The following is a 14,933-nucleotide window of genomic DNA, read 5'->3' on the forward strand; positions in this document are numbered from 1 at the left end:
AAAACATCCAAAAAACTCACCTTTTCACTGTACACTGAACTAGCTAAGGATTTTACAATACATAAACTCAAACAAGGTGTGAGAATGCAGAATTTAGAATAGAACAACACAGTCAAAACATTTCATTTAAGGCTTTGGTAACAGTTACAAAACATTTTAAATCTGTGACCAAAAAATAATGCAGAAAGTCTGAATACAAAGTTTTATTTACCACTTGCAGTTTCTGGTTTGATTTGAGGAAGGCCTTTTTGTCGACGTTCCCTCTCTTTCTCTCGATCCCGTCTTTCTTGGGAACGAGATCGAGGAGAATGTCTACGTCTATCTCTGGACCGAGATCGAGAACGTCGGTGACGAGATCTCCGGGATCTAGAACCGGATCTTGATCGTCTCCTCTTTGGTGACCTAATATTTTCATTACAGGGGAGAAAAGATAGCACAAGGAAAAAAAACAGAGAATAGGATAAATGCATTCAAAGCAAGGATAGTATTTTGAGGGGGATTATTGGAAGTATGCTGTAATAAAATTAAAATTTAAATATTCGTTGTACATTTCTACTGCTCCTTGTGTATCTCTACCAAGTCAAAGGACACAAATGCGGGTAAGATGACAGACCTTAGGCTTAAAAAAAAAAAAAATTCATTATTTCTATTGCTCTTTTTCCCACATAAGGCATATAAATACACTGTTATTTTATTAACACTCAATATCTGAAAATAATCTAATTTGATTTTCATCTGTATGTCTCCTATGACATACAGAGCTGGGAAAATATTTTCGATAAATTACCTGGATGCTGACCTAGATCTTGACTTTCTGTTATCAGACATATGCCGCTTAACTTCTGGAATACAAGGTTGTTCCACTTCCATCTCCTTAAAAAACAAAAACCAACAGAGAGTGAGAAATGTGGGAATTATAAAGAAGTTAAAATATAACAAAAGCTAAATTAAAATTAATTAAAATTCTTCCCTTGAGGAATTTTGGTTACTTGGGACCAAGTTATTAGATTAACAAGGACTGACCATCATTGGGAAAAATGTCGGACAAAAAAAATTTACTAGATTAAAAGAAATACTTCTCTAGTCTGGAAGTTACTTTGCATAAATTACCCTCCATCTTAAAGTATCACCTAAAAAATTAGGCACTGGTTAAGCCTCCTACACTCCATCTAAATCCTCACAGAATTCTGTGGAATTGGTAGTATTGTGATGTCTACTTTCCAGGTGAAAAATTTAGAGCAAAAGAGGGTTTAATATGTGGCCAAGGTTTTCCAAAACGATAACTGACAATCTAAAAATAAAATCTTACCTGTTGATGTGGCTTCTGTGTAAGTGGTTCGGTCTGTGGCTGAAAAGAGGGCTGGAAAGTCTGCTGCATTGGTGGAGTTGGAGGAATCACCGGCTGAGCCATGGGAGGAAATGGAGGTGTGGGAAGAAGTCCAAATCCTGGCATCTGTCCATTAGGAGGAAGTGGAACCTTTCATTTTTAAAGACAGTATGTGAGCAGATTTTAAGCAACGGCTACCAAAAATAATTTATTTATATAAAAGTAAAATATTGTCAATAAACTCTCATCAAGGAAAAGCCACAATAACATTAAACTCTACTTAGCAATTTCTCTTGGTTAAGTCTTCTTCCACAGTATTTTTTTTTTTTTTTTTAAGTTTTGTTTTGTTTTTTTTCTTCTGGTACCAGGAATCGAATTCACAACCTTGTGCTTGCCAGGCAGGCACTTTGCCGCTGAGCTAAATCCCCAGCCCTCCACAGTATTGTTACACATTCAAATCCTGTATACACGTTGAAAATTCTATGACTCATTTCAAAAATTTTAAATACACTGATTTGGTTCTATGTATTTAAGGACAGTTTTAAATAAGGAAGCAATATAGAAAACTGAATTTAAAGTAAAAAAATACTCCTGCAAATTGTCTTTCAACTTTTTAAGAAAATTTACTAAGAGCAACTTCAATACACTGAATGTTTTTAGAGTCTCAAAGAAAATATAGTAATGAGAGGAAACCAAAATCCAACATATTTCTGCATGTACAACTCAAAACACCTATACAATAAAACTTTTAATGCCACAAAACGTCTTTTGAAATTACTTATTAATTGTTGTGAATATGCAGTCAGTAACAACTGGAAATACTATCATGGGTTTTCTTCATATTTTATTTTATATTATTGTTATTATTATTTTTGGTACCGGGAATTGAACTTACAACCTCGGGGTTGCCAGGCAGGCGCTGTGCCACTGAGCTATATCCCCAGCCCCTTCTCCATATTTTAAATAGGCTTATAAAATACTTTCCACACTTTATTAACAGGTCATTAAATCACTCTAACAATTTCATATTATCAAATATAAAGAATGGACTGAAAATAATACAGATTAAAAAAATGAATATAGTGTAAAGAGGTCTCAAAACTGTTCCTAAACAGGCTATAATGCAGTACTTCTACAAGTAGGTTGTACAACAGAATACAGAATTTTACAGTATGCTACACTGTAAAATTAAAAACAGCAAATCAAAACAAATTCTTTAGAATGATGATACTGCTGAAGGGCTAGGCTGTTTTTTTAAATGCATGCCTTGTTCTAATTTAAGATGCACAGCCTAGTTTAAAAAAACCCAAATAAGAGGATTTACAGAAACAAATCCAATGAACAAATCTCTAACTTCCTGCAACTCTCCAGTGTGCTATGTATGTTCATTTTATTACAGATTTCAAACTACACTCCCAAACACTGGGTTCAAAGTCCTTTAAAACATACACTCATAGCCGGGCATGGTGGCATACACCTGTAATCCCAGCACTCAGGAGGCTGAGGCAGGAAGATCGCTGTGAGTTTGAGACCAAACAAAGTGAGCTCAAGGCCAGTCTGAATTGCATAGCGAGACCCTGTCTCAAAAAGACCAAGAACAAAACAAAACAAAACAAAAAATAAGCTGGAGTTCTACCTACCCAATCACACAACTAAGTAACAGTGGATTGCAAAATACAAACCAATATAAAGGAATAGAACTGAAGTTATTAACAATTCAACCCTGAGAAAAATGGCTGTACCTGGTGGTGCATGGGATCTTGTATTCCCATCATTCGAGGCTGAAACTGATCCATATTTTGATGCTGTGTGTATGTTGGCTGCTGCATGCCATCTCCAGGAAACCCACTAAAAAAAACCAGAGTAAGATTCTCAACCACACTTACAAGAACAATGTTGTTCTGAAGTCATTATTAAACTTGTTAGTAAATCATTTGTTTACTGATCTATTCATCTATATACTCAGTATTATTTCAGATATAAAAGCCATTATTTATTTTAAATCTGACAAGCTACCTTCTTTTTTTAGAAGAAAAACTTAACACAATTTTACAAAAACAATTCCACTGTAAACTGCTTTTACTGCTAAGTATTAGCTGCACTACAACTACTACCAACTTTATGTGTCAAGGAATTAAAAAGCAACTCACAATGGTGTCTGTGGAGGAGGAGGAGAGGCAGCAGCAGGCGCAGCAGGCGCAGTGGCAGCAGTGGGGGCAGGCGTGGCCACAGCAGGCACCGGAGGTGGTGCTGCAGCAGTAGTAGCAGCAGCAGCTACAGGCGCTGTGGGGATAATGGCAGCAGTATCCTCTTTTTTTGATTCTTCCACAGCTTCTGGCTCATCATCATAGTCAAATCTATCAAGCAGCTTCTGGAATAGGTATGTCAATATTCTATTTTAAAATGCAGACTGTGATTCAAAAAACCAGAAACAACAATGTTTACCTTCACCTATAACCACACCGTGCTGCTGCATACAGTAGCATTTTCCTACATGTTCAAGAGGATCTTGGTTCAAAGGCATTAACAATTTTTACACAAATGTCATCTTGGGAAAGACATCATTTTTTATTCTGATTTCCTTCCCCAATGATAAATTCAAAGGCTTCTTTTTAATAACTTTTTATCTGCTTATTTAATAATTAATTTGGCAGTACACATTTTTTTTTCCAAACAACAACAAAATACTATTTTTCACATACCAAATTAACAGAAACTAGGGTCCATGTTGCAATCATCCCAACACATGTTAGAGGGTGGGGAGAGGAATATTTTTCTGAAACATTTACTCAGAACTAAAAATTTCTGAGACTTTGTGCACATGAAAATGAGTGTACAGTTTCAGTCAGCTGTAAACCATAAAAAGACTTACTTACATAATCACTATAAATGCATATAGAAAAATGCCCAAATGCTTGCACAATATGCTATATAAAAAAAGGGAATGGTACAAGACAGGGCCACAAAGCAATCTTACCACCTGCTCCCTAGGTTCTTAAAACTTTATGGCTTACATCAGATTACTACCAATTTTTCCTTAAAAAAAAACTGTGCATCTGATTTGGTACCAGTGACACATTATACTTGTAAAAGAACATCTCTTCCAGCATGACTCAAACCCAGGGGTGCTTTATTGCTTTAAGAGAATTCTGATGTTTTCATTACTTTCATTATTGTAATGTTTCAGAAAAGTGACTAAATCTGGTATAGACTTTTAAGGGTAAGGATGCAAAGTTTTTATCAAATTGCAGTATTTGTGAATGGAATGCCTTGTAATATGAATGTTAATATAATGTGTAAAAGGAGATTAAAAAGTTGAAATAATTATACTAAAAAAAGAGTACACTTTATGAGGTCCTATGTCTAGAATAGCAATTTAAGATAGGCATAGTGGTGCATGCCTGTAATCACGGCATTGAGGAAGGTTGAGGCAGGTCTGGAAGTTCAAGTTCCACCTGGGCAACTTAGTGAGACCCTGTCTCCAAAGGAAAGGGTGGTGGGGATATAGCTCAATGGTAGAGCACCCCTGGGTTTCAGTCCCGGTACTGGCGTGGGGAGGGTATAAAAATTGGACTTCTTTAGAAAAGAAGGTAACATACTGAACATATACTCTGTTTCCATCGATTACAAAGTATTTTTATTATCACAAGAACTCTGCAGAGTAGAATTAGTTTTCTTCTAATAGACAGGGAAGTTAAATTAAGGCTTAGGTGATTAAGAAATATAATTCAGTTGTGCAGTCAGTGAACAGCACAATCAGAACCAGCATGTGGACACTGGTTTCACAGCACTACGAAGCCCTCAGTCTCTGGCCTCCAAAAAGCAAACTTTGCTTTCGAACTGGCCCATTCTACTCGTGGATTTTAACCTCTAATTCCTACACCGATGCTGCTCTGTGGCAGTTCTGCCTAGAGATTCTGGGTCTACTTTACTGAACAACAGATTTCTAAATTAGGAAGGGAAGGTCCCTCCTCCTAGACAACAAATATAGTATTAAGACCAAATCAAGTGTAGGGCTGTTCTGGGACAGACAGAGCTAATGTGCTGTTTCCCCTTTTAACTCTAGGCCAGGCAATTACAATTCTTATAAATGAACCATTAATATTTTCCAAACACATAGTCTAGGCACCTTGCACGTATACTAACTTATTTAAACTTCCATGGTACCAGTAAGACAGTTACTACCATCATTTTACAGTGATGAAGCCTGAATATTTAAGTAATTCAACAACAGGACAGTCATTCGGTAACAGGAGCCAAAATTAAAACATCGTTCTAAGTTGGAAAAAAAAAAATCAGATAGGGGCCTTAACATTTTGTGATCTACACCTACTGCTTTGGAAAAAGATGTGAAGTGATTAAAAAACTGAAATCTATAAAAAAATTTTTTTCAATGTTTTTGAGGAAATTACCTCTATGAAGAAGCTGAAATAGACAAGCTAGTAAGCTAAGTTACTAGCTTAAAACAGACCTTTTCAGCCAAATAAAAAAGCACAGAACTCCTTTTTTGTAAACTTCATATAAGTAACAAACACTAGCCAACCCACTCAAGACAAAAACACTAGAGGAATTACAATTCAAATTAACAAAATAGGGATTACCCACTATCATGGCTTTTAACTCAATATTTTTCTGCAAGTCACAGCCATCAGTATACTACAGAAAGCTAACTAGAAAATTCATGACAACCAAATAGAAAATTACTATTTATTGCTGTGACTATTCACAAGACAAAATAAAATACAAATTCTTTTCTTGTAATACTCTGAAGCAAATGCAAAGTGCTATGAAACATGACCAAATAATGGGAAAAAAATGTGTAAGACCTATATAAAGAAAATTATAAAATTTTGGTAAATGGAGAGCCTGTAAAGTTTTAGTATTTCCCAAATTAACCTATAAATTCAAAGAAATGTAAACATTTATCAGAAAGTTCACTTACACAAATATACCGTGATAACTGATTTTATGTGTTAACTTCGTTGGGTTATGAGTTAAAATGATGAGTTGTTAGATCAAACCTTAATCCAGATGCTGCAGTGAAGGTTTCTTTTTAGATGAAATAATGATTTAAATCAGTAGGCTTTGAGTAAAGCTGATATCCTCTCTAATGAGAGAGGCTTAACTAATCCAGGGAAGAGCTTATGAACACGAACTCAGGTGTTCTTAAGAAATTCTCCTCAAGACTATAACACAGAAACACTGCCTGAGTTTACAGTCTGCTTCCCTGTGGAATGTAGACACAGGCCTGCAATGTTTAACGCTTACTCTGGATTTCTAGACTACTGACCTGCCCAATAAATTTAAACTTTGCTGGTTCCTCAAATGCATGAACTAATTCCTTCTGTCCATCAACCAACTGATGTAATCATTGGTTCTGTTTCTCTGAAGAACCAACATACTACGTATGATTGTGAATAACCAGAGAAACCCTGAAAGACTTAAGGGGAACGTGGAAATAAAATATAGTACGTATGTGCTGGGAGTAGAGTTTAGTGACAGGGTACTTTCCTAGCATGTACAAGGCCGTGGGTTCCATCCCCAGCACTGGAAGAGAAAATACACACACACACACACACACACACACACACACACACACACACACACTCTCTCTCTCTCTCTCTCTCTCTTCAACTGTCGTGAGGCAGAAATAAATTAATCAGACAGAAGAAAAAAATACTGTAGGAGAATAGAGTAGGGCTATCTTCAAAACTGTAAAGACAACCATACTGAACTAAATTTACATTCCAGAGGGACTGAAAAACAAACATAAAGACAAAAATATAGAACTACTAGAAGAGTATACAGAATCCTTTTAAGTGTAAGTGTGGTGCTTTTCTAAGTCAAAACAGAGCAGATTTTTGAACAAAACTACCCATATTAAAAATTTATGTTCACCTGTTCTCAGAAACAGGTGAAGAACAACACACACAAACAAATCTGTTCAAGGTAGTGTGAAAAATGCTTCCCACTTTTCCTTTCTAACTTGCTTTTCCATACAAGCATGTATTCTTCCCATTTACTCAAAAATTTATCCAACAGTTGGGCATGGTAGTGTCTTCCTATAATCCTTGCTACTCAGGAGGTGCAGGCAGGAGGATTATGAGTTTGAGGCTAGCTTAGGCAACACAGCCAAGATCCTGCCTCAAAATAAAAAAGGGTTAGGAATGTAGCTTAGTGTTTCCTGTTATATATATTAAAAAAAATTCCAAACTTTTCATCAGTAGTCGTTCATAAAGCGCTAAGCTATAATGAAAACCAGTATTTACCATATGGACTTTTAATTTCAACTACTAGCAATAAAGTTCTTGCAATTATTATTATTATTTTTTGTCTTGAGACAAAGTTTGATTATGCAGTTCGGGTTGCTTTGTGGTTCAGGCTGGCCTCGAACTTACAAGCCGTCACAGTCCTCCTGCCTCAGCATCACAAGTGCTGAGATTGTAAGTGTGGGCCACCACGCCCACCAATTCTTACAATTAGAATGTTGGGAAGAATCAGAAATTTTAAATGATGATTCTGAAGTTGTCATTTAGTTCTGTAATTTCCAAGTTTTGTTATTATTTGAAGTGAAACTTGTGAAATGAAACTTTATACGGCCATAAGCCCAACTAAAAAAACAGACAAAAGTGGAGCTGTGAGGGTTGATCCCATAGGAAGCTCTAAACTATGTGTCTTCAGCGTGCCCATACCCTTAGTGGCAGCTGCTTAAACATGCCTATGAACCCTAATGCCCAGCAGCGTCACTGAAACACAATGTACCAACCCAAACCCTCACATTATAGATATGGTAACTAAAGTCTCTTAACAGCAAAAATGGAAAATAACTTGAATGTCCATCAGTAGGAGAATGGCTACACCACATGTCCATGTAATGGAGTATAACATTATAAGCATTTATAAAACAGACCTTAATCCATTAACAGCAACAAGAACCACCACCACCAAACAAGAGTAAAAGATCAAAACATGCAGATGAATACTGTATCAAAGGAAAACATATCTCCATAGACAATTAATTCTAAAAAGATATATCCAAAAATGTCACAGTAACAGCCACGAAAGGGAGTTAATGAGAAATCCTGTTGATTTTCCTTCGTTACTGAAAATTTCTGCAGTAAGTACATATTACATTTATAACCAGTAAAAATAATCAATGTTTTGGTGCAGAAGAGGATCCCTCAAGCAACGAACAGCAAACAATCCACAGAGAAGCACAGAAGGGAACTCTCACAAGCCAAGTGGAGTGATACAGACAATGAGGTGGGTGATGTGAGAGAAGCGTACCTTGTCAAATGCAGTTTTTTGTTCAGGTGGGGGGAAAGCAGCTTTTTGTTCAGGTGGTTGTGTAGGAGCTGTCTTTAACTGAGCTGTGATAGCCTGAACCTGAGCCATCACAGCATTGTCAAGGGCGGGAGACTGTGGTTTTGGAGGTTGTTGAAAAGTCTGAAGGATCTGCTGAAGCTTAAAGAATGGGAAAACTGATAAACCACAACAAAATAACCATAGTATCAAAATTAATCTACTGAAAAAAACCTTAAAGGTGACCAAAAATAGCATAGGCAGTAAGAAAACTGGAAAAAAACCCAACCTTTTACTAACAGGTTAAGTTTGTGAACGTGTTTATCAGGTACAGAGTGTATCACTTAAAGCTAAAACTGTATGCTGACAAGACCAAAGGTATAAAATGATGGTCAAAGAGAAAATACATAGAATGTGAACAAAGTAAGCTTTCCAGAAATATGGAAGAATTATTTCCAATCCAAATAATTTTGCAATCAGTCACAAATGATAGAACTGTGAACAGCACCAGGCCGTGGCAATTCTTAAGTTCTCTTCACACTGGCATGGCTGTTCCCTTGATCTTCAGTTTCACATTTTCTTTATTATTTCTGTTTCCCCACTGAAAGCTTTTCTAGTTGAAAAGTAGACATACTTTCTCCCTTCAATATGCTTATGAATAAGAATGGAAAATAAGAACAGACAGTACCTAACCCTGCAAACAATTCAAACTTTGAGCAGGTAGCTTACCTGCTGGCCTTGAGTTGTCTGAAACAGTTGAGCCACAGCAGCAAAAGCATCAGAGCTGGGTAACTGTGGTACAGTGGGTATGGAGTTCGGAGTGGCTTGTGGAGGTTCAGAAGAAATTTTTACTGGAGGTGGAGGTGAGCCTACGAAAGAAAAGGGCATTAGTTAAGGCCTATGAAAACGTTAACGTATACATTTTTCTTTTAAAACTTCTTTAAGCTTCTTTGTTAAAATAAATTTCCAGTTTATATAGACTGTGGTTATTAGGGTTTACACATAACAAGTTATCAAAAGATCAGATTTATACTAGAAAATAAGAATTAAGGAAAGACAAACTCTTCTGTCCCAGATGTAAACTCAAGTTTCCACTAAAATAACACAAATGCAATACCCATGTATAAAATTTGTACCATTATCTAAGCTTACATATAGACTTGACTGTACCTTCATTATTGGTGACATTTTCTGCTAATGGGGCGGCATTACTGGTTCCTGCTGCCATGTCCAAAAGTGGTTGAATAATTTCAATTTTGAACACTCCATTTTTTTGCCAAAGGTTCAGCACACGAACTATTTTACTCTGTTATATGCCAAAAAAAAAAGTTTTCATAACTTAAAATAATAATAGTCCTTATTTTACAAAGAGAGATACCCTTGCTAACATTTTTCTATTAAGTCTTTCAAAAACAAACAATTCCATCAGATTATAACCTAGTCAAATATTCTAATTTGTCTACTTTGGTGGGTATAATTTAGACCAAGGACCAGGGACAGAATACAGACCCAGGGAATACAAATAAGTATATTTAGCTGGTGCTTTCAGTACATTTATATATAGTTACAAAGATATTCCATCATGGACAAAAAAGTTATCTTAAGAAAAGTAAAAGAAATGAAGACAAATTTATTTGGGATGATTATAATAGTTAAATTACTTAGGAAACTGGCCTGTAATCGAGAAGTTAGGTGTTTTATGAGGAAATAAATCTGAAGAAGATCCAGAGAATATGTGCTATTCATGACTACAACTTTTAACTCCTACTCAAACAATTGTTCTCCCCTTCAACAAGAACTATCTTTTAAGAGTATAAACAGAGAACCCAGAACATCTAAATTTATATGCCATTTATTATAAATGTTCCATTTTTATTACAGAGTATGTACACCACTGTAATTCTTCCACCTAAAGTACCCTTACTGTATCTGTAATGCTCTTCTACCTTTCTACACTACATTGTAAAATCAGCCATATATGTGAAGAATTAAACACTACAGCCATGATGGTGAACCTTTTAGAGCTTTCAATGCTACAAACAGCCCCCTGCAGCATGTGTGCAACAGGTCCACCACTACTGCTCTACAGTGTATTTGTTAATACCCTTATACTCTAGCATCACTGTATGTTGTGAAGACCATCAATTACCAGTCCTTCTCTTCTGGAATAAGCAGCAATCTGAGAAGAGCATTGTTTTTCTCTACTACAAAATTTCTTCATTACTCAACCATAGAAACGTACCTTTCCAACATATTTTCTTTAAAGATGTTTCTTTAACATATTTTTAAAGTTTCTGTTTTTTTTTTTTTTAGAATAAGAACACAAATAAGATTCACTTTCTTCACAAATTTTTAAGTGTACAACCCAGGATTGTTAACTATAGGTACCATGTTGCTCAGCACATCTCTCGAACTTACTCATCTTGCTTAACTTCAGACCTGTTGATTAGCAGCTTCCCATTTCCCTCTCCCCCTAGTAATCACCTTTCTACCCTGCGAGTCAATGAACTCCATTCCTTTCCTATTACGACAGTACAACATTCTTGAAGGATTTTATAAGAAAACAAGTATGAAATGACCACTGTAGAGAAAACTGGGTTTTATAGTGAACTCCCAGAGATCACGCTACATGGCTAACTTACCTAGTAATACAGAAAGCTTCATGTATTTAATATACATTTAAATAAATGTAAAAATAAAACCAAAACCAACAGAATGCCAATTTTTAATTTAAAAATTATCCATACCTTATCTTCAGATGGACAAAGATACAAATATTGGAATGTGGCAGTTATGTTTTTAGAGAATCTTGGCCCAAAAACATCTTTATCAGTCCCAAACTGATGACGAGACTGTCGCACAATTGAGTCAATTACATATAATCCTGGGACCTTGTATTCTGGTTTACACTGCAATGATGAAATACAAAGTCAAGATAGAGATAAGAAAAACCACTATTTGACATCCATTAATTTCCTATTTATATGACTTTTATACCCATCCAATGACTGTTTACAAACTACTCATATTTCATCTAATTGGCTAGCTTGTCAAATTTACCACAAATGTATAGAGAACCACCAGTCACCGATACTTCAGATGCCTAAGAGTTTACTTTTCTCTGATTTCTCTATCTCCCTTGCCACAATTACTCAGAACTGATGTTATCAATCTCTATGCCATCAGCATACAAATTCACTTCTGAGAGTCTATTTTGGCTCAACAATTATTTTTAGAAAATGTTAATAATGTATCAATTTTAACTATTTTGAAATTCAACTGTGACATTCTGGGTATAGACAAAGATAAAAAATAGAAAAGCAGGTACCTACACATATTCTGGTTACTAGAAAAAGTTATAACCCTTTCTTTTTGGTGGTACACGTTTGTGACACATAAAATCATCACTGTGGGGGTTAGTACATATACGTACCACATCTTAATCTTCTTCATTTTCTATCCCCACCAATTCCCTTCCAGATAGAAAACTATTTAGTAATAAAGGTAAGGCCTTATTTGTCCCAACAATTCCACATCTAGGAACTAATACTAAGGAGAACAGCAAAGAGGCACCGATTTTTTTCTATAATTAGGTCTCAAAGCATTTTCTCTAAAAAGTAATGAGAAATATCTAACTATCCAGCTCAAAGGAACTGGCTGAGTAAATCATGCTGAAAATCTTATTTTTTGGTGGTACCGGGGATTGAACGCAGGGCCTTTTGTGCTGAGCTACACGCTTGGCACACTTTTAAATTTTGAGATGGTATCTAACGAAGTTTCCCTGTATGGGTTCCAACTTGTGATCCTCCTGCCTCAGCTGTCAGAGTGCTGGAATTACAGTAATGCACCACCATGCCTGGCTTACTCATTTTATACTTTAACACAAACATGTATTAGTATAACACAGCTCTAGTCAGGGGTTAAGACAAAGACATATGAGACTGTCCGCCAAGTCTTGAACTGACAGACATGCTAATCAGACAAGCTGGATGATAACAGCTGTAGAACTAAAAGATGGTTCAATTCTGATAGGAATAGAGAAATACTGGGAAAACTTTTTAAAAAGTAATTTCATTTGAAGTACTCAAAGCAAGTTAAAATGTCAACCAAGTAGGTGAAGTAAAGGATAGAGGAGGCCCATCAGGCTTATAGCAAGGTTTCAGCTCAAACACAAGATAACTGTTGTGATGCATGACATTATTAGAGTGTCAAACTCACAGTAATGCTCAAATCAGTGGTACTGTTAGTTTTTTAGTAATTAAAAGAACATCCAAAGACTAGTTTTCTGTAGAGTGGCTTCAGAAACAAGTACCCAAATTATAAACATGTAGCAAATAAAATGAGGTAATAATAAAATAGTTACCTTTTTGATGAATTTTTCTACTATTTGAACTACATGCTTATAAAGCTGAAAAGAATTAAAAGAAAATTAGTGCAAATTTACATAATTATAGAACTCTACATTTCCTATAATAAAACTTTTAAAACTTTAATATTTGCTGAGTTTAAAGAATTAAGGTGATACTCAATGAAGCATAAATAATCCAAAATGAGCAACAGAAAAAAAACTTAAATAACATATCAGAACCTGCCCCCACCCATGAAGGTCCTTTTCTTAAATGTTTAATCAACAAACCTTTATAAAGAAGGGTACCTGGCAACCTTACCAAAAGGACAACAATAATGGAGTAGAGTTTAATCCTGGGAAAGACATTTAATTTCATGGAGCCTAAGGGGTTTTCTTAAAATTTTTAATAAAAGGTAAGATAACTGTTGGTTTATAACCAGGATTAAATAAAATACAGAAAAGCTCTTTGGAACAATACGTTACAATGCAAATAAATGCACGGTACTGGAAACCTTAAGTGAAAGCTGATCAGTGTCCTAGTGCTCTTTGATTTAGGCCTGAAACTCTCAAAACGAAATCTCACTAACATTTTCAAAATTACAAAAGCATTTCTACATTAAACATATTTTACTCTTACCTTAATAGCTTTAATAGCAGCTTTAGTGATGAGAATCATCTTGGCTCTCGAGATGGGAGGTTTCATATCCATAAGTGAAAAGAGCTTAAAAGAGAAAGAAATTAATAGGTAAATTCAGAGGTCAACGTCTTTGTTTTACAAAGATATGTGCAATCTGTTTTACTAAGAGAAAAACAAACTTTTGGAACTAACAGTTTTAATAATTTGGCTAGTAAGGAAAAATCACGAACTTCCCTATCTATCTGTATCAACACTTAAAAATACAATAGAAAAAGATCATATTTAAAATAAAATAGAAAAGAACTATAAAGCTTGAGGTAAAAGCTTTTAAGAAATTTGCAAAACCTGTAACAAAAAAATTATAAAACTTTATGAAAGAGACAAAAAAATGATTTGAATGGAAACAACACGTATTATGTTCCCGGGCTGAATATGACAACAGCGTGCGACTCTGTTGATGTTTAATGTATTTTCAATCCAAACCTGAGATTCGGAGAATTCCAAATCTCATTTGGAATACATAAGGCTCATTTGGAGATACATGTAAAATCAAGTGCTATTATAAAGTTCCAATAATCTGTCATATCAATGTAAGAGTTTATAGTTTCTTAATTTAGTCACAAATAAAACCAACAGCTCATTATAAAAAAGTCAAAACCAAATTAACAAATCTCACAACAGGTGTCAGGCGGTCCCCTCACGTGTATCATGCATTTAACACTCCTTCCCCAAATTTAAAGAAGACACAGAGTCCAAGGATGGTTATAAAGAACCTTGACATTAAGAAGGTCGTATCTAGCTTGTTTTTTAGTTTACTCACAAATATGCTCTCCCCTAGGACTTCTAAAGATATTCTAAATTATATTTCGGGGATTCCTGAGCAATTATAGATCTTTCATGTATCCCATTCCCTTTTTTTCCCCAGTTAATGTAATATTTCATATATAAACCCCTCCAGATATTGACCAGACTAAGTGGCTAGCCTAAATGGCTTGCTTCCCAGAGTAAATGGCCATGTTTGGCAGCATATTCCCAAAATTCAAAATTTTTACAGCTTTTCCAAACTACAGACACAATGGGATGACAGATACCAATGACAATTTTTAAAAAGGTACAGAACGGCAGGTATAACCAATGTAAGGTCAGACACTCTAAGTATAAAAAGGCAGAATGTTTCTATAAATAAAATCAGAGAAGCACTTCAGATATTTTACACAAAAATTCATTTTTGAAGGTAATGTCTATACAAGGCAATTATTATTTTATTTACAAAGACAATAAAAAATTATACTTGAGAATAAATGCTGTTAAAAACAATG

The 14,933-nt window shown here is 35.2% G+C and overlaps 1 protein-coding gene across 1 annotated transcript in view; it reads right to left on the reverse strand.

The window, feature by feature from the left end:
* Positions 1-13,698, reverse strand: part of Scaf4 (SR-related CTD-associated factor 4) — a gene marked incomplete at its 5' end in the record, with an annotated part of 34,151 nt that extends 20,453 nt beyond the window's left edge. The window contains 11 exon segments of the mRNA XM_013504099.1: positions 212-402; positions 788-873; positions 1,310-1,477; positions 3,070-3,175; positions 3,478-3,698; positions 8,615-8,791; positions 9,359-9,498; positions 9,800-9,935; positions 11,377-11,538; positions 12,993-13,037; positions 13,615-13,698. Of these exon segments, the coding sequence (XP_013359553.1) occupies positions 212-402; positions 788-873; positions 1,310-1,477; positions 3,070-3,175; positions 3,478-3,698; positions 8,615-8,791; positions 9,359-9,498; positions 9,800-9,935; positions 11,377-11,538; positions 12,993-13,037; positions 13,615-13,698 (1,516 nt within the window).
* Positions 13,699-14,933: the final 1,235 nt, after the last annotated feature.

The sequence above is a fragment of the Chinchilla lanigera genome, unplaced genomic scaffold, assembly GCF_000276665.1.
Source record: "Chinchilla lanigera isolate Chin_1 unplaced genomic scaffold, ChiLan1.0 scaffold00006, whole genome shotgun sequence".
NCBI classification, from domain to species: Eukaryota; Metazoa; Chordata; class Mammalia; order Rodentia; family Chinchillidae; genus Chinchilla; species Chinchilla lanigera.